The 23,462-nt window shown below is 37.2% G+C and overlaps 3 protein-coding genes across 5 annotated transcripts in view; 2 read left to right on the top strand and 1 right to left on the bottom strand.

The window, feature by feature from the left end:
• Nucleotides 1–5,709, bottom strand: part of tlcd3a (TLC domain containing 3A) — a 28,988-nt gene extending 23,279 nt beyond the window's left edge. The window contains exon 1 of the mRNA XM_044141691.1: nt 5,299–5,709. Coding sequence (XP_043997626.1) covers nt 5,299–5,420 — 122 coding nt within the window. The 5' untranslated portion in view covers nt 5,421–5,709. The remainder of the gene's footprint in view (nt 1–5,298) is intronic.
• A 6,956-nt stretch (nt 5,710–12,665) lies between these two features.
• On the top strand, nt 12,666–15,622 carry LOC122845408 (T-cell immunoglobulin and mucin domain-containing protein 2-like). 3 transcript variants are annotated; one of them, XM_044141690.1, is made up of 5 exons: nt 12,666–12,712; nt 13,318–13,410; nt 13,939–14,052; nt 14,089–14,289; nt 14,999–15,622. In XM_044141690.1, the coding sequence occupies exons 2-5, from the start codon at nt 13,365–13,367 to the stop codon at nt 15,040–15,042; spliced, it is 405 nt and encodes a 134-aa protein (XP_043997625.1). In that variant the 5' UTR covers nt 12,666–12,712; nt 13,318–13,364; the 3' UTR covers nt 15,043–15,622. The 3 variants fall into 3 exon arrangements, with proteins under 3 accessions (XP_043997625.1, XP_043997623.1, XP_043997624.1); XM_044141688.1 differs by having other exon boundaries at nt 13,939–14,289; XM_044141689.1 differs by lacking the exon at nt 12,666–12,712 and adding an exon at nt 13,052–13,086 and having other exon boundaries at nt 13,939–14,289.
• Nucleotides 15,623–18,685: 3,063 nt separating this feature from the next.
• LOC122845407 (integumentary mucin C.1-like) lies at nt 18,686–23,089 on the top strand. Its single transcript, XM_044141687.1, has 4 exons — nt 18,686–18,723; nt 18,967–19,060; nt 19,871–20,443; nt 21,661–23,089. The coding sequence occupies exons 2-4, from the start codon at nt 19,015–19,017 to the stop codon at nt 21,702–21,704; spliced, it is 663 nt and encodes a 220-aa protein (XP_043997622.1). The 5' UTR covers nt 18,686–18,723; nt 18,967–19,014; the 3' UTR covers nt 21,705–23,089.
• The last annotated feature ends 373 nt before the right edge of the window (nt 23,090–23,462 follow it).

The following is a 23,462-nucleotide window of genomic DNA, read 5'->3' as shown; positions in this document are numbered from 1 at the left end:
GTACTGTCGCTTAAAATGCTTTATGGCTTTTCTGAAAAAGTGTTAAAGAGCTCAAGTGGAGCTGGAAACACATTTGTTAAGTAACAAACGTTCACACCCACTGGCGCTGGTCTGTGCCTTACCAGAGGCACCAAACTCCAAACATCCATTTTTGCTTCCGTTTCATGAAGGCAGTTACGCTCTGCGTCTTCTTCAGAGGTTTTTGTGTCATTTCATTCAGTGGTTCTTGGTGCAGAACCACTGAAGGTGAGCAGGTTTCTCAAAGGGTTTGGTTGGTTTGACTCGGAGCAAAGAGGAGGAGAACCACAGCAGGTGGAGATGGAGCAGTTGATAAAGTTTTGGTCCCAAATGTACCAAGTCTACCGGTCAATCAGGAGGGGAAAAAAAACCTCCTAAAAGTTCACCAAGTTTCTAACAAATGTGAAAGAGCAAGTTGTTTTCCAAGAAGACGGGGTTTCAGCTCAGTTTTGCTCATTTTGAAAGAAGAAAACCCTCAAAGTTGCTGGTTGAAACCACAGACTGGAGGAAGGGAAGACGGCCAAACATTTCCCCCTCCAGTTCTGCTGCTGCTCTGACTGTGTGGCTGCACGCCGTGTCACAAGACCCAGATTTCACACAGTCTGCCGTTCATTCATCGTGTCCGACTGTAACCCCCCCCCTGCTGACGAAACTCTGAGGTCGGTGGGGTGAGCAGAGCGAGGAGGGAAAAGGAGAAATGCCCGGCTTTATGCTCCTGCTGCGTGAGGCCGAGCTACCTCAGCGTTTCCTTCCTACAGGCTGCTGCTCGGCTCAGCTGAGCCCGGCACACGGTACCGGAGCCGGTTCTGACCCTCCAGGACCGGAACAGGAAGTCTCTCTCTACATTAGAACCACATCGTCTGAGAAATGGACGCCGCCACATCGCTGAGTGCCTGAGCAGCGGTTAATCAGTTAGAAAACAGGAAATGATGTTGTTGATCTTGTTTGTGATGAAGCACTTCTTGATCGATGGGAGGAGAGTAAATGAGATCGACTCTAAACAGTTCATCGATTCAGCCGATTGTGATCGGAACCAGTTCGTTTTATGTCCAGTTCTACAAAGAAAAAAATATAAAAGATTGATGCTATTCACAAAACCACAAACTTCCTCTAGAAATACCACAGAGTGAAGAAGATCTGCTGAGTCAGCATTTGCAAATAAAGGACGCTTCAAAAATGAAAATTTGAAGGGGGAAAAACATTTCAAAAATAAAAGTTTGAAAAACTCCTCAATCAGAATGTGTTTGCAATCATGAAATTTATGCAGTTAGCCATTTTTGAAACAATTTTTTCCCCTTTTAAATAATTTTCAGTTTTTATTTTTTTTCAAATTTTAATTTGCCAAGTAATTTTTACAGATTTTGATTTTTTTTTTTTAATTCTTTATCATTTATTTTTTTAAAGGAATTTTCTCTCTGGCTTTATTTTCTTAAGATTTTATTCTGTGTCAGAAATTATTTTTCAGATTTTATTTTGTGTAGATTTCATTTTTTTCAAATTCAGTTTTAGTTTTTTTTGTTTTTTTGTTTTTCTGAAGAAGTTACAATTTTCCCTTCGTTTCCCTCCTTCTCTGCTTTGTGTTGGTGTCACATTGACGCCATTAAGACCCTTTTAACAGAAGGTGATACCGTGTCCGTCGGGTCGGTAACTGGAGCCGGCCGCCGTGCCTCCCGGCCAGCTGTAGTAGTCAGGTTGCATAATGCTGGTAATGTGACTCTGGTTGGAGTTTCTTCTGCATCACTCAGGCGAACTCATCACTTTGTGTTTACACGCCAAACAAAACGGAGCCAAGCTTACCACATAAACTTATTAACTCCATAAAAGAGCAGGAGCAGGATTTCAACCGCAACTTGTTGTTCTTCTTCCTGTGGAGGTTTCGTGGAAATATTTTATACCGCATGTCTAGCGCCACGTACACGGCTGAAGGATTAATTTTTTTAACTGGCATTTTGAGCAACAAATTAATTAATCTCATGATAAATTAGAACAAACTCAAATGATTTCATCTGCATGATTGCTTTTCTATTTTTTCTGTACTAAGAACTGGATGATAAAAGGCTTAAACCTTAAACGTTGGTCTTTAGTATCTTCTGATTTTGAAGGATAATCTTGTTTACAGAGACTTCAAAATTAATTTTATTTGTTGTTTAAAATGTCTTCCAGTTCCACTGTTAAATGTACATTAGAATTTAAGGTTTATTAATTTATAACAAGGTGTTCTTGCATTATTAAGCCATTATATCATAAGTAAAAACAGTAATCTATTTATCACAATAACTTCAGGGACACTTTATGGTCCAGGAAGGTTTTTATCATGTCAGTCCTAATTATGATAACGGTAAAAGTGGTGATAAGTCTCATCTATTGCGTCTCCTTTAGATAACTGTGACTGTGACTGTGGATCACAGATATTCAAGCTTCACAAACACAAATTCTGCTCAGAGAAATCATTCCCATTTGTAAAACGTTTCTTTTGGAAGCTTGTTAAATAAAAACAAAAAGGGTGATTTGTATTTAATTTTCAAACTTAATGAAATTGATACTGTCCATGAACAGCGGAGAAAATAATAATAAAAAACTACAAAACTTGGAAGATTTTAAACAACAATTTATCAACAGCAACAAATCAAAAGTCTTATAATAAAGTTTATTATAATAAATGGTAAATCATGAGATAAATGCTCACCACTAATGCATATTTTTAAATGAACCGACTTATTGTTTTTATAACCATATTTATCATTTACTTTTGACCTTTCTGTACAGTGTTCTGCTTTTACGTGTCTTATTTTCTTATCTTTCTGCGAGTCTATTTGCTTTGATTGTGTGACGCTTTGCTGCTGAATATTTCTATTGTACTTCATGTTGAAGGACCAGTAAATTCTTCACATTTTTTCACATCAGACCTGCTGTGCTGCTTGAAAAGTGCTGCTTGTATTTTCCCAGGTTATTTTTGCCTGATCAATCAGCATTATTGATGATCTGCAGCTAAACGACATTGAGGAAACATCAGAAATGATTCCTGGATTTCTCCTCTGGAGGAATAATAGACGTCGCTTCTGTGGCGGATGAACAGGGCGTCTTCCCCTGGGGCGTGAATGCTGCTCCGGCCAGGCTCTCCGCTGGCTGAGCATTACTAAATGAGCTGAAGCGTTGCTCGCTAACAGGGTTCAGGATTAACCGGACTGACAGCAGAAATGATCGTCCCGCTGACCCGGCTCACCACAAACAGCAACCATCACCGAGGAGGGAACCGTTCACGTTTAGGGAACTCCCTAAGACGAATTTAACTCCCCAGAAATAAACAACTAACCTGTCACAATGAGCAATAAATCAATTAATCACAATCTTACGTTAAAATAAGCTCAACAATTGGATGATAACTGTTACAGAAACAATCCTCTGTAATATGTAAAGAAGTGTTTTTTGTATCACTAAATTGCATGTGGTGAATGTATTTTCAGATTTATTGGAGCTTCAATTGAACAGAGGAGAAAAAGTAAAACTATCAATATGATCATAGGACAGTTTAGGAGGTTTTAAACATTATTAATTGGAATTTATGTCAACGATAAATAAAAATTCTTATAAGAAATTTATCATGATAAACAATACGATAAGCGCCCAACCCTAATGTAGATGTTCACTTGCACCAGAGCAGGACAACAAATCAATAACAATATCTATCGCCATAGAGATGTGATCAATATCAATAGAAATTCTTCTGATAAAATAGTATAGAATATTCATTGAACTCCGATCCAAAACTGCACGGCATTCTGGGAGATGAAGAAAGAGGAAAGACTTTAGCCACTCAGTGGAATCACTCACTCTTTGGTTACCTAGCAACAGCCTGCTGAGTAACTGGCACAGCAGCAATTTAGTTTCCTCATAACTGCTAAAAAAACGACTTTTCACACAAAGACGCTATACGACTACAACGTCGGCAGACCACCGATGTCCAATCTCCCAAATTTAAGGAAATCGGTTCAGATATATTGGCCGACCAATTTCAATTTATTGGCGCATCCTGATCACATGAGCAAACAAACACAACATGACCAACCTCATCCCTTCTCCATCAGCATCAAGATGGCAACAAACATCGGCCGTTAATGTCAGCTCAGTTTTACTCCCTATTGGTCGATCCGTCTGCCATCGTCCTGTATTACTTTATATTTTTAGAGCTTCTTGTAATCGACTGAATCAGGCTATGTATGAACTAAAAGGAGGAATTATGAAGACTAAAGTTAATATTTACACTGAACACATTGGAACTGCTGATAGAAACATTTTCAATGTGGCCGTTGTTTTGGTTGGTGAGGATTATCGTTAGACAGTGAAAACTCAGCAGCAGTTAAAAAATCCTGCTGGTTTCCAGTCTGGAGATGAAGAGTGGCCCATTTGGGTATGATGTCATACTTCCTGTTGGTGACATCACTGGGGGAGGTCTAACCTCTGACCTGACAATACTGTGTGAGAGAGGGAGGACACAGGAAAGGAAAGGACGAAGGCAGCAAGGAAGGAAATGGTTTAATAAACAAGGAAAGAAGGTAGGAAACAAAGAATGCAAAGAGGTAGAAACAATTAAGGAAAGTTGGAAGAAACACAAAAAACGGAAAGTAGGTAACAAGGATTTTTTTAAAAAGAAAGATGACAGAAAAGGTGATTAAAAAGCTAGGAGGCTAAGAACAAAAGGATGTAGAAACAAGAGAAAATGGTAGAAAATAAGGAAACAAATAGGAGCAAGAAAGGAAACAAATATGGGCAAAATGGCAGAAAAAGGGAAGGAAAGGAGGAAGGAAGGATAACCTAGAAATGGAAGGAAGAAAACTGAGTATGTAACGGGATAAATAAGTTTACAGATATATTTCCCAGCCCAATTTATTATTCCACAAAATGTTTGAGTGTAATCCCAGTCTGTAGGAGAGTAATCCCAGTCTACATGTGACCTAATCCTATCAGCATTCCCATGTAAACCCAGAACCGAGACGTTTCTCACACTTTGCTTTTTTCCCTGCAGGGACCCATAGTTTGGATGCGCGGTGACATTTATGTAATAATGCGTCCAGGGAGTAAAAAGCCAACTAAACCACGGCAGGAGCAGGAAAACCCCGCGACAGGATGAAATGTTCCCGTTTCAGGAACATTTCCTCTGCCGGGGGAAGAAAGTGCAGCAACGCAGCCAGCTAACTGGATGAGAGCGACCGTTACTAGCTTAAACCCCGATAATCAGCCAAGACATTCCGAAAACAGCCGAACCGAACCGAGTCACATTACCTCTCGCTGACCAGAACCACGTCGGCATCGGTCCAGTGTTTGAACACAGCGGGCAGAATCTTCCTGAAGACGAAGAAAAGACCGGGGAAAACTACAGCCCCGCATGCTAAAACTTGCCACATCCTGCCGGTGTTTTCTTCCCAACCTGTCCCGGAGACCTGGCCTTCTCTGCCCCGCTCGGCTGTCCGCGAATCCCGCTCGGTTACAGCCTGCGGCGGTGAGGCATTTCCACGGGGCAGAGCTTCGGTGCTTTTTCACCGTGAACGGTCTAACATCTCCGCACAGACACAGTGAAGAGAAGCGCAGCAGCAGCAGCAGCAGCGGAGTCGATGCTGAGCTCCTTATCTAACGCTTACACTCCACTTCCGCTCAGGAGACCAACACAATAAAAGCACGGGCGGAAATGCGTTTACGTTAAAAAGCTGCGGTGTTAACAAGTTAAATGTTTATCTTGACATTCAGTGGATGAAGGGATGGATGGACTGATTTGGAAAAGTTATTTTTAAGCTTAAAATTACTACTTTGTAATTATGTTACTTGTATTCATTTTTAATACGAGAATTTGCAACTAAATTTGCATTCATGTCTGTCCGATTATTTTATTTTTAAATATGAAGTCACATGATCAGGTCCTTTACTCAGAACTCAGGGGACCTTTTTACCCCTTACTTGTTTACTCTTACTTCAGTAACTGATTGACTACTGGTACTTCCAATATATTTGTAACAGTTTATAATTAAATAAATGAAACACCATATGTACACTTCCTGGCTTTTACATATTTCAAATAATATTAATGCTGATTAATGAATATCTCTGCTGTTCCACAGTTTTTACTGTCATTTATTGTAAATAGTTTGTCTTTTTAATGCTCAAATATGCACATTTTGTCATTTTTTAAATTAACCTTCTAAGTTGCATATTCCATTGGAATGGAAGTCATTATTTTATTTTATAAACAGTATTTATGTTAAATTTTTGCCTTTACTGTTCAGTATGTTACTTTTATTCTGTTTTTGTATATTTTAATATTCCTATCTTTGTCTGAATTTACATGCTTTGATTGCCAGTCACTTTTGCTGCTGTTGCATTTGGAACATTACAGCATATTTCTATTCTATTGTAAACATGTAGTAGTTCTCTTTTTAACCACATGGGGGCAGTGCAAGTTGTCTATGACCATGAAGGTTTGATTTTTGACTGTAAATCTCAGCAGGACCGATGGGGTTGGATTTGCTGCCACAACAGAAGGGATGTTAATGATTAAAAGAAAATATATGAAGCAGAAACAGAGATGTCCGATATTCTAATTATTATTCCTTTACCTAATTCCAATCTATCCATCAGGTTAAGACTGTGTTTTTTTGCAGGAGTACGTCATACCAGCGTTATTATGGTTGTTGATTTTAACTTGCAGGAGTAACAAACTAGCAAAGATGCTCTAATTAATTGGCATTTTGAAATGCAGAGTGGGGTTTAAATGTGGCATGTGACTATTTAAATGCAACAGCTGCAGACAAACACTGAATTTACAAGAAAATTCAAGTTTTATATCTTTTGTTTCTACATGTTGAGCAAAAAAGTGTAGAATGTGTGCAAAATTGCTCCTGTGGGTCCCCTGGTGAAGTTGGGGCCCTAAGCAGCTGCTTAGTTCGCATGCTTCTTGGGCCGGCACTGGATGAAATCCATGAGAAAACAATGATGGAGAGAATGTAACCTTTTTGGTTTAATGTGTTGAAACTCCTTCCAGATGTTAAGTGAACCAATATGTTAACAGCTGTTTGCACTAAACTCAGTTAAAGCTAAATGTTATTATCTAAACCAAGTAAAGCTGAAAACAACCAGGTAATCCAGGTAAATCAGACCCTGTGCAGCAGATTTACGGGTGTACCAGAAACATAGAAATACAATGGTTCTGACTCAGAAATAGTAACTAATGCTTTAAAAATTTTAATGTATTAAAAATCAAACTTAATGTGTTAAAATCCAGATCCTGTTATTCAAGTCTCATATATCAATCAATAAAGTTCATTTTCAGAGAACATTTCAGCAACAACGTAGTTCAAAGTGCTTTAAATCATAAAAACACAAAAATAAAAAGTTATAAAACAACATGGAGTCGATAGTTGAGAAACTGGTAACAAAGAGGATTACATTTTGTCAGGTTCCAGCATCTAAGTCCTAAATTAACATCAGAATGTCAGTCAATATTCCATTTATCATGGCTGAAAAGCAACTCTGGGTTTTTAGCCCTGATTTAATCAGCAAAATTCTCATCTTTCTGCTTTTTTGTGGTTTTATTTCTTTATTATTCAAGTCTTAGTAAAGGATTCAGACAAAGTTTATAGGGGTCCAGAAAATACTTTAAGAACATGTTGACAGTAATAATTGAAAAACTAAACAAATGTGTGTGCATTTTTTCCCCCTAAATAGAGAGTAAAAAATCATAGTTTGAGCGCAAATCAAAACAAAATCAATTTTGAGGTAGAGTGGAGAAACCGCAATGCAAGAAAAAAAAAAAAAAAAGTTCAAGAGAGAATCTGAAGCTAAGGTAGGGATCTTACGCGTTAGTTTTGGTCGATATTTTCAATATTTTGGATCAATACCAGTCTGGTAGAATCTGCCCAAGCTGCATTTTTCCTGCCAAGCTTCAAATATCCACAGATAGTCAGATTTTCTGTGAATAATTTTGAGTAAATAGAGCCTGTGAATAGACAGATGTCCACTGTCATCAGGTTTTGATGGCCGGTGTAAACGTGATGGAAAAAAACAAATATTAGCTTTACTCTGTTCACAGTTATACAACAACATTATCGCTCCCTTATAGTTTCTTTCAGTCAGTTCAAGCACTTGAGATTCAATGAAACTTCTGATAAGAACATTTTTCCATCTGACGCTTTAAATTCCAATATATGGACCTTCTTTTAATTACAGCGTCATCAAATGTCTTTGATTGGTTTAAAAGAAAAGTGGAAATTTTCTCCCCTATAAAAAGTTCTCATTGTTTTCCTTAGTGTTAAAATGAATTAAAAAGCAGTCACAAAGACAGGAAAATGTCTGGGTTTTTTTTTATATTAGAACATATCTTTTTATTACCATTTAGCAACAGGAACTACAAGGAGCAGCTCCAGATAAGAGCAATAAAACTGGCGAATAACAAACTGGAATTTGCTACTTGTGACTTCCTTAAGATTCATTATTGCCACCAACGTGACGGAGTTGCGTTTCCTCAGAAACTAAACCACTGCAGACATTTTGTCTTTCAGTCCCGTGTCATTAGTGGAGGAAGACTCCATCAACATGCTATAAGCAGCAGATCAATGTTGCTCTGCCATGTTTGAACGCTGCGGTTTGAACTGAGAAAGGAAATACATTCATCAAACATCAGAGTGACCACTGTGGTGAGAACATCAGCTTTCTGTCAAGAACACGAATCATCTGAACAAACAAGCCATTATTCTAAAAGCACCAAAGACTTCCTCTACATATTCACATCTTCATATTAAGAAAAAAGAAAGAAGTTTGCACTTCCTGTTTACATGCAAGTATCGTTTCCATGACGAAAATCTGACTCCAGATGTTTATGGGGCGGAAATTAAAGGGACCTGGTTTCAGACTTGGATTCATAAAGACGACAACAGAACCACGTCGTCTGCAAACAGAAAAGATGAAACCCAGAGGTTCCCCAGCCAGACACTCTCGTCTCCATGGCTACGCCTTAAAGGCCCAGTGTCACGTAAAATCAACTTTTTTTATCTCTCCATCCTGTTTCACTGTTTTTCCATCATCAAAAACAGGCCTGCAGTGTTGCTTTCATTCTTTCATGCATGTTTAGTAAATCCTTTAATCTCCATGGCAACCTAGCCACTCCTTCGAGACGCAGCTCCTCCCCCACTCAGCTCCTTCAGACTAGCCAGCAGCAATTAGCAAACACCTGGTGGAACTGCTGAGCTCATCATAATGTCGAAAAACACAATGTATCAATTGTCTAATAAGTTGGTTCCCATGATAAGTCATTAAAAAAATATTCCTCTCCATGATCGTCGTGCTGCTTCCTGTTGTCTTCTTCGTTATTTTCCGTCAGTAGCGATATCCGGTTGTTGATCATGTGACTCATTTGTCTTTAATTGCCAAATTAAGGGAATTTATTTTGAAAATGTTCATTTGTGCCTTTGCTGCATCAATGCAAATGCAGCTCCAGTTGGTTGTTGAAGTGGACAAAATAATCATACTGGAGTTTGTTCATAGAAAAAAAGTGAAGATTCAAAGTCCCTGTGAAAAGACAAGTGACAGTTTATCTAAAAGATTCATAAAACTACTTGTTGGAGGAATTAAATGGTTTATTTAAGGTTGCAACATGGAAGCAAAAAGGGATAAAATAAAAAGACATGAAACCGCAAAAAGGAGCCAAACCCACAAAACACCAAATGGCTATCAAATAGAAATGCAATGAAATAAGGAAAAACAAGATGACCTAACTACCAGTTATCCTGATTATATCACTCTGCATGTCCAGTCCACACAGAGTTCTTATAAAATCTCTGTTTTTCTTACAAAAAACTTAAGTCAGAGACACAAAATAAAGAAGTTATTTAGGTGTGGACAGAGTGAATAAACAGATAATCGGTTTCTCTTTCTCATTAAGGTCTGTTTATCTTTTAAACTGTGACCTTTGACACCGCTGTAGATTATTCCACTCAATTAACCTTTTGCATGTATCCAGCTTCCTGTGAGGAAATGATGATTCATTCGGCTTTCCAAGAGTCAAGGTCGTGTCTTTTCACACCTGTATGATTGACACGCAGCGCAAAAAACAGTTATTCACCGGTGGATTTTATGAAAACTAACAAAATAAATATATTTAGCAAATTCTGGCCTCTCTGTGGCACTTCAAGGACTCAACACTTCTTGGTCACGATGCTGCTTCTGGGAGTATCTGGTGCTGTTTGCAAAATAACAGTCATATTCTCACCATGATAAATAGCAGTTAGCTTGCTAACTAGTAAGAAAGCAAAATGCTTAACAACTAAATATTTAGCTAAAAACTACATATTTAGTGTGTAATATAAGTATTTAGTTTAAACTAATTATTTAGATTGAAGCTAAATATTAAGCTGGTTTACTTAATATTTAGCTTGCTAACTAAATATTACATTCAGTGTGGGGTGCCATTTGTAAAGTTACCCAGTCAAAAATTAGCAACAATAATTTGGGTTATTTCACCTGTCAAATTGGGGGTTCATTAAATATTTATTTAACAAGTTAAATATTTAGTTGGTTAGGTAAATGTCTAGCTTCAAACTGAATATTTATTTAGCATGTTAAATATTTAACTGGCAACCTAAATATTTAGTTTGGAACTGTGATATTTATAAATGAATGAATGATATGGTGGAAATATGACTTTGAAACATTAACCGCCATTTTGACCGGTTAAATAATCCAAATTATTGTCTGTCTATTTTTGATTGTGTAACTTTACACAAGCTGAACGTTTTGTTTTCATTCACTGACTTCTCTACAACATTTCTGCTGGTCATAAAATCAGGAGCTGAGCTCTTGACAGAGTTGAATTCTCTGAAACTGAATATTTTTCATCAGAGTTTATGAAGAATTATTCCTCTTTTTTATCACCACCGTCTCTTGCTGAGTGATTATTAAAGGTCATTTGCTCCAGTGTGTCAGTTTGTTTCTGATACATGTATGTCAAATGATTTTCTCCAGCGGCCCAAACCATAATTCAACAGTGACTAGGTCACATTTTTATCATGGGTGAAAATAAATCCAGTGTTAGCTTTTAAATCTCTGTTAGCTGTAACTGAAATTCAAAAAGACTTTTAACAAAATTGGAAGTTTGCAAAATTGGTTTTCAGTTAACTTGGCTTCAAAATGAGTGCAGTTTAGATAAATTAGCTAGTTAGAGTTAGCTAGATTTAGACTTGGCCAATGTATCTTGAGATCAGCTTAGCTAACAGTCAGCTTTGCTGAAGCTAACTTATAGGCTACAGCGAATAACCACTGATTGAGCACATTGGATAAAATGAAATAAAAATCAAATCAAACTTTATTTGTATAGCACATTTCAGCAGCAAGGCATCATAACAAACACAAAAACACAAAGTCGTGCAACATAGAATCAACAATCAAAACACAACATTAAGTCAAGGCCATCTTTAAATTCGTAATTTATTACGTTTCAAATAAACTCTAAACAAGTGGGTTTTTAGTTGAGATTTAAAGGAAGTCAGTGTTACAGCTGTTTTACAGTTTTCTGGAAGTTTGTTAAAGATTTGTGGTGCATAGATGCTGAATGCTGCTTCTCCTCGTTTGGTTCTGGTTCTGGTTCTGGTTCTGGTTCTGGCGATGCAGAGCAGAACCAGAACAGATCTTGGTAAAGTGTTGATCAAGTGTTTTTACTAATGTTAGCTGACAGTGCACTGCTAATTTTGATTAAAGTTTATACAGTTAAAAGTAAACTTAGATAACTAGCGTCAAAGCTAACCTGGCTAACAGAAGCTAACTGCTGACTTTGAGTAATGATAACTTGGGGTACTGCTAACCTGCTAATGTCAAATGCTAAGGTCAAGTAAATCAAACTTAGCTCAAAGCTAAGTTAGCTAAATGCCTGTTTTTACTACAATTTGTTTTGCACAAATTTAATGTGGCTAAAAGTGAAGGGCAAAATAAATGTAGCTGCTAGCAACCAATCCATCAGAAAGGTAAAAACTTGAAGTTGGTCATTTCTAACAGAATAGTTAATTGTTCTGACTACTAGGTTGAAATCGATCAAAATTAATCATTAGACAAACAGATACTGCAATAATGCTGGGTACACACTCTGTCCTCTAGGAATACAGAATGAAAACTCAGATTCATTGATCTTTAGCCAACACATGTTGTGCCAAACAGGGCGGAAATATTCATTTTTAATCACCAAGTAACCTCAGCCAGGGCCGGCCCAAGCCTTTTTGTGGCCCCTAGCAGATTTTCAATACGGAAATTGTTTGTCCATTTGAAATAGGGTTTAGTTTGTATTATGCAATATTATTATAAACATATATATATATTCATATGTAATTCTTCAGAGATTTACTTTTGCAACCGGTTGGTTTTGGCTGTGTGATGTTTATTCTCAGACATCGATAAGTCTTGGGTAAATTTCTGTGCATTGGCAGAAACTGTTTCTGTGGCAGGTCGGTAACCAGGGCAGAAATAAAACCGGTGTTAAGAGGTTTTTCATATAGCAGCGTGTAAACGAGATGCTGCTGTGCTATGGCGACTGAGTGTTTTCAGATACAGTCTGCTGGACAGCAAGCTGAGCAAACAGAGCAAACTAACCAGGCTTTATCAGCCTGTTGCCTTAGTTTTCACTGTTTTCAGCCGACGGCTCAAACAAGGCTGAAGAAACGAGGCGGTGAGTACAAATTAGTGAAAAAATATGCAGTTGCATCTTTTAATTTAGATGGAAAACCGGCTCTCCGAGGAGCAGGGAGCATAAATGATTGGTTTTGTTTCAGCAGAAGAGATAAAGATTGCTATTTAGAATAAATAAAATGTAAAGTTTTTTATTGACTCACATAGACGTTACCTGCGTTTCCACACCTATGTTCAGCAGACGTTTTATTTACTTACCGTAATAACCAAATTAAAGGAGGTGAACATTATGAGCGACGTGAGAGTTTAGACACAGAAATGACACACAGATGGGAGGGCTAAAAATGATAACAGGGTCATTAAAAGATAAATATCCTCCACAAGGGAAGACAGCCGTCACAGACAGCCTCTCAGGTGAGTAGCTCACATCTCCTCCCGGGTTTTACATTTCAGGTCAACATTGTTGATTTTTGGTCAAATATTTGCTGATATTTTTTTATCTTAAAAATATTCAAATTTGTTTTCCAGGCAAAAACGTTTTTAACCACAAATATTGTTAGGTTTTTTGTTTTTTTGTAAATGTTTAATAAATGATCTGTATGAATATTAATCCTTTCTTTTATGTTCATAATTCTATTTTTCCAGCCGAAGCACAAAACAGAAAATAAAACAAACGCCACAACTCTGGAAAAATGTTCAGAAATGTTCTTGTAGCGGCTCTTTGCCTCCTCGTCACAGGTAAAAAGGACTAAAACGTTTTATTTTCACGTTTAGTAGAAGGTGGCTTCAAGATTCTTGTTTATTTATGTATCTGTGTGTATTTATAATCACATTTATAGTTTTTCTCTCTTTTTTTGCCATTCTGGAAGCCAAGGAACGACATTTCATTGTGAAATGTTTTGTTGCGTCTTTGTCCAACGACAAAAAAGTACGTTGAAGTTAAAGTAAAGCAGGAAGCAATAAAATGAGAAGAAAATGAGGAAATATCTGGTGTTGAACGGCAGAAACAAATATTTCAGCATTTATTTAAATTTATGAGTTAGTGGAAGTGTAAATGAGGTCAGGTCGGGGCGTTTCTGCGATGTGACCAGAGGTGATGATTGATGTAGGCCATAAATGATGTAGAAATTGGGTTGGTCAAGGCTTATCACCAGAATGGTGATTTACACCTTACCGGTTTACTATGGAGATAATTAAATATTAATATTATTATGTAACAAGGAGGATTTTCATGATTTAGCTTTAAGTGTTTTCTTTCTGTTACAGTAAATCTGTGTGGAGGAGCCGACTCATCTACGATAATACCATCAACAACACCACAAAACACCACAGACAATAGTACTGAGTCTTCAGCTGGTCCACCAACCTCAATCCCAACTGGTGCACCAACCACAGTCAACCAAACTGGTGAAACTGGTGCACCAACCACAGTCAACCAAACTGGTGAAACTGGTGCACCAACCACAGTCAACCAAACTGGTGAAACTGGTTCACCAACCACAGGCAGCCAAAACTCAACCACAGTCCTCCCCTCGTCGGGACCGGCCTCGTCAGGGCTGTCCGGAGGGGCGATAGCCGGCATCACCATCGGTACCATCGCCGGGGCGGGCTTACTGGGTGAGTGTAATGGACAAGCACACAAACGGTTACGCAACGCCGCAGTTTCCACCACAACAGTCTGTCAACCATTAACCAGGAAGCAGAGCAGTTTCCTCTGCTTTACTGGTCTCCAGACCTTTGAATAAATGCAAATGCTGCTGTTCAAATACTCACTCAGTCAAATTTATTTAGAGAGAGAGAAACTACTCTTTATCTGGACAAAAAGTTCCAAATTAAATCCAAGTTAGAAACTGTAAACTCATTTAATGAGATAGAATATTACTGAAATGTCCATTTGTGTCAGAAAATCATGAACCAAAGCTTTAGAAATGGTTCTGCAACCCTTCCTACTGGTAGATATAAGTGACTTTTAGCCTACTTCATGCTGCCAAACAGGCTCTTTTTAATCAGGTTTTTCATTCCAGAGGCCCGTACAACGGCGTATCAGGGTTAGATCAGGGGATAAAAAGTACATTTACGACAGAAAATCTCAGAAATTTTCTAGATAAAACTTTAGATTTTTTTCTAACAAATTAAAAAAGTTCAAGAGTTTTATTTATTAATTTCTCTGAGATGAATCTAAAAAGTTTTTTGTAGCACATTTTTGACTCCTTAAACTTAGAAATTTCTAAGTTTCTCTAGAATTTTTCTGAGATTAGTCCAAAAAGTTCTTTCTGTTCTTTTCTGTTCTTTTCTGGGCTAATAAAATATTTTCCTTTATTTCCAGGCGGAGGGATCTACGGCCTGCTGAAATACACAAAAAAAATCTGAGAACAATCCCCCCCCCCCCCCCACCAAGGACTTAAATGTTGAAACATCGCACGCTGCGGCGTTTCCTATGACCCGATCCGGTTAGCGGGACGGGGAGGAGGCGGGCTTTTCTCATAGGACCTGAATAAAACCGTCAGTGAAATCCACCAGGAATAAATCCATTATAGTTTCTTGACTGCACTTCTTTAAGTCAGACGGTGATTTTGATGATGATTTTAACGTAAAAAGCAAATGCGCTGCGTATTTATCGGTTTCTGTCTGCAGTGAGTGGGATAAATGTGTCGACCAGAAGGTTTTGTTGTCATTTATGAAGATATGTAAAAAACTGTAATTAAGATTATGAATAATTGATGATATTTAGTGCAATGAAGAGCCATCTTGGCGTATTTACAGCCTCATTAGAGACTCGCTCACTTTCACTCTTTCGGCTTTAATAAAAAACGGTTTTATTTTCTTTTGCCATCTAGAAATAAAAATATTACAAACATTTACAACCATCCAGACAGGGCTTCACTGCTGAGGTTTTAAATATATTTCAGAACATAAAGTTGGTTTATTTTCATATAATAAATAAATAAAATCAGACAATTAAACTTTTTCTTTTGTCTTCTTTTTGCTTCCTGCCTGAAATCTTCATGCTAGTGTTAGCTTTTCAGCTCATGTATATTGTACTAGACAGAGTAAATCAGTGTTTGTCAACCTGCTGCTGATGATAGCCCAAATGTTGAGGCTAACATTTTAGCTAACATTACCAGTAGGCCAAATTTAACCTAAAATTGATAGTAGCTAGCTTTATATTTTTATGGCCAACATGCTAGTGCTAGCATTTTCAGCCACCAAGATCTTTTTAGCTAATTTTAGCTTAGAAACAAAAGTTACTATACTAGAAGGAAAATGTTACTCGTTGTGAACATGCTATAGATACCAACAGCATAATGTTAGCACTTTAGCTAACATTTACATTTCATTATTTTAGTTTACATATGAGCACACTAGATGGAGTAAGTCAATGTGATGAAACATGGTAGCTAGACCATCAGCTAGCAATATTTTAACTAACACTGTTCTTACTGAATTAGGTCAGATTTCACTCAACAGAGTTAATCGGATTCTTCAAAAGATGACCTGACAGTTTAGTTTCACAAGCAGTGCTATGCTTTTATACTCTTTAAAGGGGGTTCTGCATTGACATAACAATTTAATCTGATAATTTATTACATGTCAGAAAGTCTTTTGCAGTTCTCTTAAAATGCCTCAGAAATTTTGACTCAAAACTTCAGCTTACTGCTTGCATTTTTGCAGGAAATCAAACCCAAAGTGGCAAAAACTTTCACCAAAGGTGTTCTCTTTCTTCTTTAAGGGAACATAGCCTACTCCAAAATCATCAAGTGATGATTCATGGTGGAAAAAAATATTATTTTACCATCTCAACAATAAATTAAACATGCAATACTTTAAATAAAATACTCTGATTAGTTGCTGGAAAGTTCCTTTTGGATTTTAGGGTCAAAGTTAAGATGTTATTTGATCTTTTAAGATGCTAATCAGATGTAAAAGATTGCCTTGTTGCCTTGGTAGAAACATCTGGACCAATCAGATCTCTAATGGATGACAGAGCTGGATTATAAAGGGAGAATCTTAAATCGTAATCTGGATTTAACAGGGAACCAGTGGAAGATAAAATAGAGGAGAAATATAATCTCTGTTTTTAATTTTAATTAGAACTGCAGCGTTTTGGATCAGCTGAAGGCTTTTAGCTTTCTGGACTTCCTGGAAATCTTTATTATCATCGGGTACAGAGGTTATTTTTCTGGTCCAAAAACAATAACTTCTGTCTTGTCAGGAATAAAAACCAGAAAGTTCAGAGTGAAACGTTAATCTAGGCTCAAACCGGGTCAATACTGGAACGAAAAATGGACCAAAATTCTCCCACAACGATGGAAGAGACGGATAAAGTCGTATAGAAAGTGAACACTGTGAAGACTGTGAATCATGTGTTTTGTTTTATCACCTTTTAAAATCGTCTTTCCTTTAAAAATAATCAAAGTGTTGAATCTACTGTGTTTTTGAACGTTTAGGGTGAGTTTTAACCACCTGGGACGTGTCTTAAATGGGAACAAGCTGTAGTTTGTTCACGTTATTACATATAAATGTAAACATAACAATTCTTCCTTCTGACATTGGCTGCAATATCAGAACAGGTCAAAGTTCAGACGCGGGTACCGGTAGTTAAAAGTACTTTCTTGAATGTGTAGAGTTGTTCATATTTTATAACTTAATGAGGCAGGATAGTTACACACTTATGGAAAATTACGCATCCAACATGATGTCACCAGCGGTGACATCATGTGGTGAAAGGTCAGTTCTAGGAGCAAGCAGGCCCAATTCTATCAAATTTAGCTCTAAACTGAATACTTTTGGTCTGAAACTAAATATTGAAATATTTACATTTAGCTCAGAACTAAATATTTAACTCTGAACTAAATATCTAGGTTGGTAACTAAATATTTACTTTGAAGCTAAATATTTCAATATTAACTTACAAACTAAATATTTTTAAGTATTTAGTTTGTGTTTTATTGTTTTGATGGATTTTTTTATGGTGTTATAGCTGAAAGAAATTGTCCACCTCTGTGAAAAATGAAGTCTTATTTAAAATTTATTAAATATTTCAATATTTAGATTGAATCTAAAATTTTAAATATTTAGTTTAAGCTGTAACATTTCTCATTTTTCTTATGACAGGCTAAATAATCCAAATTAATGCTGTTAATTTTTGACTCTATCGTCACAATTGGTACCTATTGCATCTCAGTAATTATGCACCAGTGAAAAGTCCTTTTTTTTCTGTAATTTGGTTCAAAAAGAGAAACGTGTCTGAATTCGTTGCTCAGACAAAGCAGCGTAACGATTTAGTTCTGTTCATTTTCATAGTTCTGACTTACAGCGAATAAAAACCTGATATTCAGTTTCTAGGAAAATTAGAAAATATGACATGAAATTTTGACAGACCTGTCCGGTTCTGGCCTCTGCCTGACCGTCCACCGGGTTTTAGTTCTGACCAACAGCTCTCTAATGGAAAGTTCAGTGGAAGGAAACAAGTTTCACAAGCAATTTTTAAGATTCTGAAACAAAGCTCAGTTCACAGCAGCAAAGATTTTTGGAGTTTCTCGATGGTAAAATTATTCTGATGGTGGATTCTCATGATTAATCTGATGTAATCTGATATTTACACCTTTATCAGGGTTTGGTGGCAGCATTTATTCAACCGTTACGGCAGATGAACACAAATGTCATCTTCATAAACTCAGAGGAGAAAAAGGAAATCATAAATAAAGGGACAGCGTCCACACTTCCCTCTCAGAACCAAGATTATTGATTAACTTTATGAAATCTATTTCTGCTCAGCAGACAGAACAACTGAGACTTTCTGCAGCAGCTGGTTTATTAGTGACTCATAACATTTGATTGGTAAATTCTACTATCATTACATTAAAAGGCAAACAACCGTGTTTAAGTTTCAGGAAGTGGGTGAGAAATAATTGAAATGTGGTCCAAACTGTGATGAGGTTTTACAGTAGAAAAGCTCCGCCTTCATGGGAAGGTGATAAAAAACCCCACCTCATATAAGCTGGATGTCTACTGGTTTTACTGGAAATAAGCACATCCACATCCCCTCAGGTGAGCAGCTCTCCTCTCCAGTCACTTTCTGTAATTAGTTTCTGCATTTTTCAGGTTTTTCTCTGGTTATTTATTATTATTGTAACTTCAGACTTCTGATTAATCACCAAACGGCTGAGAATTCATCTTTACTTTCTCTTTAAAAATAAGCCAGATTTATAATTTCCAATTGATGTTTAATGGGAAACTGTCTGTAAATGAACTGGTTTCTTACGTTCATGTTTTGGTGTTTTTCTCTTTCAGGACTAAACTCAGACGTTCCTGGTTTTGAGCCTCAGTTTCTCCAAAACGATGAAGAACAATCTGTGTGTAGCGGCACTTTGCCTCCTGAGTACAGGTAAAAAAAGATTGACTATTCAATAATACATATAAATAGTGTCATATTATAACTTTGAAGCGTCTAAATTTGAACCTGAAGGGAAACAGTACCATGGTCTGAAAACAATATTTCAATTTTTTTTTTTTATTAAAATGTTTCCAAACCTTGAAGTTGAGTTTTTTTAAAGCAGTGACTCTTCGTTTTATCAGCTGTCCTTGTGATTCACTCTGTTGATGATTATTTAAATCTGAGGGAAGATAAAACAGGAAGACAATGCAGTCAATAAAATGAACTGTTAACTTTTAAACAGCTCTGTTTAAGAGTCTGCTGTGACCCAGAAACATGTTTTAAACTTTCAGTTGAATCCTGAAACATCGTTTTAAAACCTCCAGCAAAAAACTGAAGTAATTATCTTTGGAGCTAAAGCACATAGCTTCAGTCATTACAGATAGAAACTAGAGATCAGGCTGAAATCTGGGTTTGAACCTTCAGAGTCACATAAAGACAGTAACAAAGTCAGACTTTAATCAGCTGCGTAACATTTCCAGGATTAAATGACTAATAATGCAGCATTAGTGTTTAGATGTGTTTGTCATTTAAAGTCACACACTGAGTTCCTTTAAATAAAGAATAAAAACCTGCCTTTGATTACTAACTGGAATATTGATTCATATATTTGATTATTCTTGACGATTCTGATGGTGACATTTGACAAAATGTAAAGCTTGTTGGTGGTTTCACACTGGTTCCTTTATGTTTTTAATCATGTTGAAGCATTCTGAACTAATAAATTTGATTTTCCTTTTTTCTTTTATTAAACTGATGCAGTAACCCTGTGCCGAGCGACCACCACTCAGGCTCCAGTAATTTTAACTGGGTCAACGTCGGCTCATGGAACACAAACTACTACACCCACCACACCCACCACAGCTACCACAGCTACCACTGCTACCACAGCTACCACAGCTACCACAGCTACCACAGCTACCACAGCTACCACAGCTACCACAGCTACCACTGCTACCACAGCCACTACAGCTACCACAGCTACCACAGCTACCACTGCCACTACAGCAAGAACTGATACACCCACTACACACACTACACACACTACAGCCCCAACCGAACCCAATTCAACCTCAACTGGTGGACCCACTGTAGCGCCAACTGGTAAACAGACTAGCGCTTCTACTGGTGGACCCACTGTAGCACCAACTGGTGGACCCACTGTAGCACCAACTGGTGGACCCACTGTAGCACCAACTGGTGGACCCACTGTAGCACCAACTGGTGGACCCACTGTAGCACCAACTGGTGGACCCATCCCCAACCCTTCAGGACTCTCAGGAGGAGCGATAGCTGGCATCGTCATAGGAACAATTGCTGGAGTGGGCTTACTGGGTGAGTGTAGTAAATAAATAACACATTGTCAACATGAAATACGCTGGCCAGTTGATGTTGGTGATCTTTTATGCACTCTATTCCTGTGAGACGGAGGTCGATGGTGTCTGTCTGTGGTCACTGGTCAGTAGGTAAGAGGCGGGTGCAGCCTGGACAGGTCACCAGTCTACCTCAGGGCGACAATGACACAATAAAAGCAACACCCGCATTTAAATCTAAAGATGTTGATGCAGAGCAAGAGAAGTAAGAGAAAAGACAATGTTGCTAAAATGTTAGCAACGATAGCGCTCAAGCGCTAGTCTTAAATATTAACTCCACTAACACGCTACACCAACATGGCATTGAGCACAAGCTAAAGCACCGAAGAGCTAATTTGATGGCCACCATGTGTCAGTGAAACAACATGTCTACCACATTGTGTAGCACTCTTAACAAATTTGTCAGTGACTTGTTTCCTCTTCAGGAAGCGATTCTCTGGAACAGACCTTTCAATCAGGTTCTGTTCTGTAGTTGGTCAACATTGTTAACTTTGTTTGTTGTATATTTGTTCAAAGTTTCTTGAATAAAGAAAAGAAAGAGAACTTGAGGAAATAAAACGGAATTACTGCAAAACTTTTAGCGTCTTGGAGCCAAGACACTAAATGGAAAATTTGCTACGCTATTAGCACATTAGTGGAAGGGTACCTACTACTGTAGCATGGTTATTTTTTGAGGGTGGGTCCTGGAGACAACATTTGTTGTGAATATAAACACACTGAATTGAATTGAACAAACAGAAAACTGAAGGAAACTGTTAGCGGATCAGTCGCTACTGAAACGTAGCTCCTTGGCCTTAAAATCCAACATGGCTGCCTCAGTCTTAAAAACCACGAAAACCTGCAAAAGTTAAAAATTTGCAGCACATATTTGACTATTAACTCAGTCTCAGGAAATATGTTGCTGCAGCAATTGATCAGATTATTTTATAAAAAGCTGTAGCCTGATCACTAAGCAACAAACAAACCTTCATGCCTTTCATTCTAGCAACTGGAGCCAAGTCAGTTCTAAGGACATTTCTTATAATAGATCAAAATTTATAATAATGTATTTGGATTAGCACTAGTATTTGAAATGTGGTCTTTGTTGGCACATTTATCCCACAAAAAGGCGTCGATGAGTAACAGACAAAGTTCTTTCCTCTGTAATCAATAATGAAAACAATGTTATCTTCATTTCAGGCGGCGGTATCTACGGTCTGCTGAAGTACACCAAAAAAATCTGAGACTAACACCATTCAAATTATGATTTATGTGGTCACTCATTGCACAATAAACAATTTCCTACTCCAACGTTACCCGAAACCCTGACCTGGAGAACAAGAGAATAAGACGCTTTGTCTGAAAAGTTGATTTGAGAAGAAAAACTTTTCCTACATGATAAGGAGGCCAGAAGAAAACATTGTGCTCTTTAATTGTATTTCTAAAATGAAAGGAAAACTATTTTACCCACTTAAAATGTGCTGTAAACGGTTACACTGTCAAAGTTTATTTCTCATTAAGAGGTGATAATTTTTTTTTTTTAAAGAAACATATATTAAACCTGCCATGATCATTTATTGTAAAAGACAAAAAAAACCTTTTTGTAATCTAAATTCATCTGATGATCTCATAATTGTCTTTTTTTAATTGAATGATTAAAAAAGAGAAGAAATAAAACAAGTAAAAAGTGATACTTTATTAAAAAACAGACTGGATCTAAAAATAAAAGACTTAAAAAAAACTGGGAGGTCATAATTTTTGTAAAAACAAATGTTTCTATGTTTGAATATTCCCAAACAGCCGAACAAGCAGTCCAGCCATTATGGATATTAACTGCTCCACTGTAGGCTAATCGCTAATTCACAACAAATGTTTCGTACAGTCATGCAAATTATTTACTTACTTCCGTTTGACACCAAATAAAGTGGTGAGAGAGCATGAATTATTGCTGAAGGATTTGTTCTTATGATGGTTGATGCTAACTGCTAATGGTAAAAACTACATCTTCCACAAAACTAATGCTGTTAATTTCCTGCAAAAATAACTATTCTGTTCACTGTAAAACTCTTATCTGTTCATTAACAACCTCTGAAGCAAGTACTCAGATTTTAAAGAAATCACTCGTATTTCCTGCTGTCGCTACCTATGCTAACGCTACACTGTACAGAAATAGGATCAGCTATTGGAGACTCAGTTTTAGTTGATTTACTTGTTTTTTCTTTCAGTTCTTCTCTACAACAGAAAACAAACAATACGAATCTGTTAAACTGACTTAAGCAAAGTCATTTTCAAACATCCGTTGCAGCTGCACTGCTAGCGCTAGCGTGTACATAAAAATATCAAACAAGAGAGGCTCGGTTTCAGATGGGATATATTTTGTTTTTTTCTGTAAAAGAAAACTAACAAATCGTGAACAATCCCAGAACCTTTAAACAAACTTATCATACAAGTTTGATAACTTGTATCAACTATCAAACTGCTAATTTTTAGCAGTTAAGACTGCAATGAATCACATTGAATTTTGTGATTCAATGCAGCTCATACTTTTGCATGCTTTCAAACACTGTAGAAAAATGTCTGATTTATTATTTCTCTGTGAAATAAAGATATGAATAAACATCCACGTGAAGCCAGTGAAGATGTCTGCTGATTATTCTTTATTTTTTCTTTTTTTATACACCCCTCCTTCTTTGACAGCAGTTTGACAATAAACTCTGAGTTTTGCATTTGGGAAAAAATAGCAATCAGAATCCAGTTAAATTGTGTTAATGAATTTATACTTATAGCTTTTTAATAAATGCCACTTTAACTAAAGCTGTCCAGCATCAAGCAATGTCAAAATCAGATTTCTGGATGTGCTGTGGTGGCGTAGGGGTTAAGCACAACCCACATAAGGAGGCCTTAGTCCTCGACGCGGCCGCCGCAGGTTTGATACCCTTCCCCCTTCTCTCCTTACCCACTTTCCTGTCAATTAACTATCAAATAAAGGCCACTAGAGCCAA

The sequence above is a fragment of the Gambusia affinis genome, linkage group LG15, assembly GCF_019740435.1.
Source record: "Gambusia affinis linkage group LG15, SWU_Gaff_1.0, whole genome shotgun sequence".
In the NCBI taxonomy this organism is placed as follows: Eukaryota; Metazoa; Chordata; class Actinopteri; order Cyprinodontiformes; family Poeciliidae; genus Gambusia; species Gambusia affinis.
This window is presented reverse-complemented; position numbering and strand designations above follow the sequence as displayed.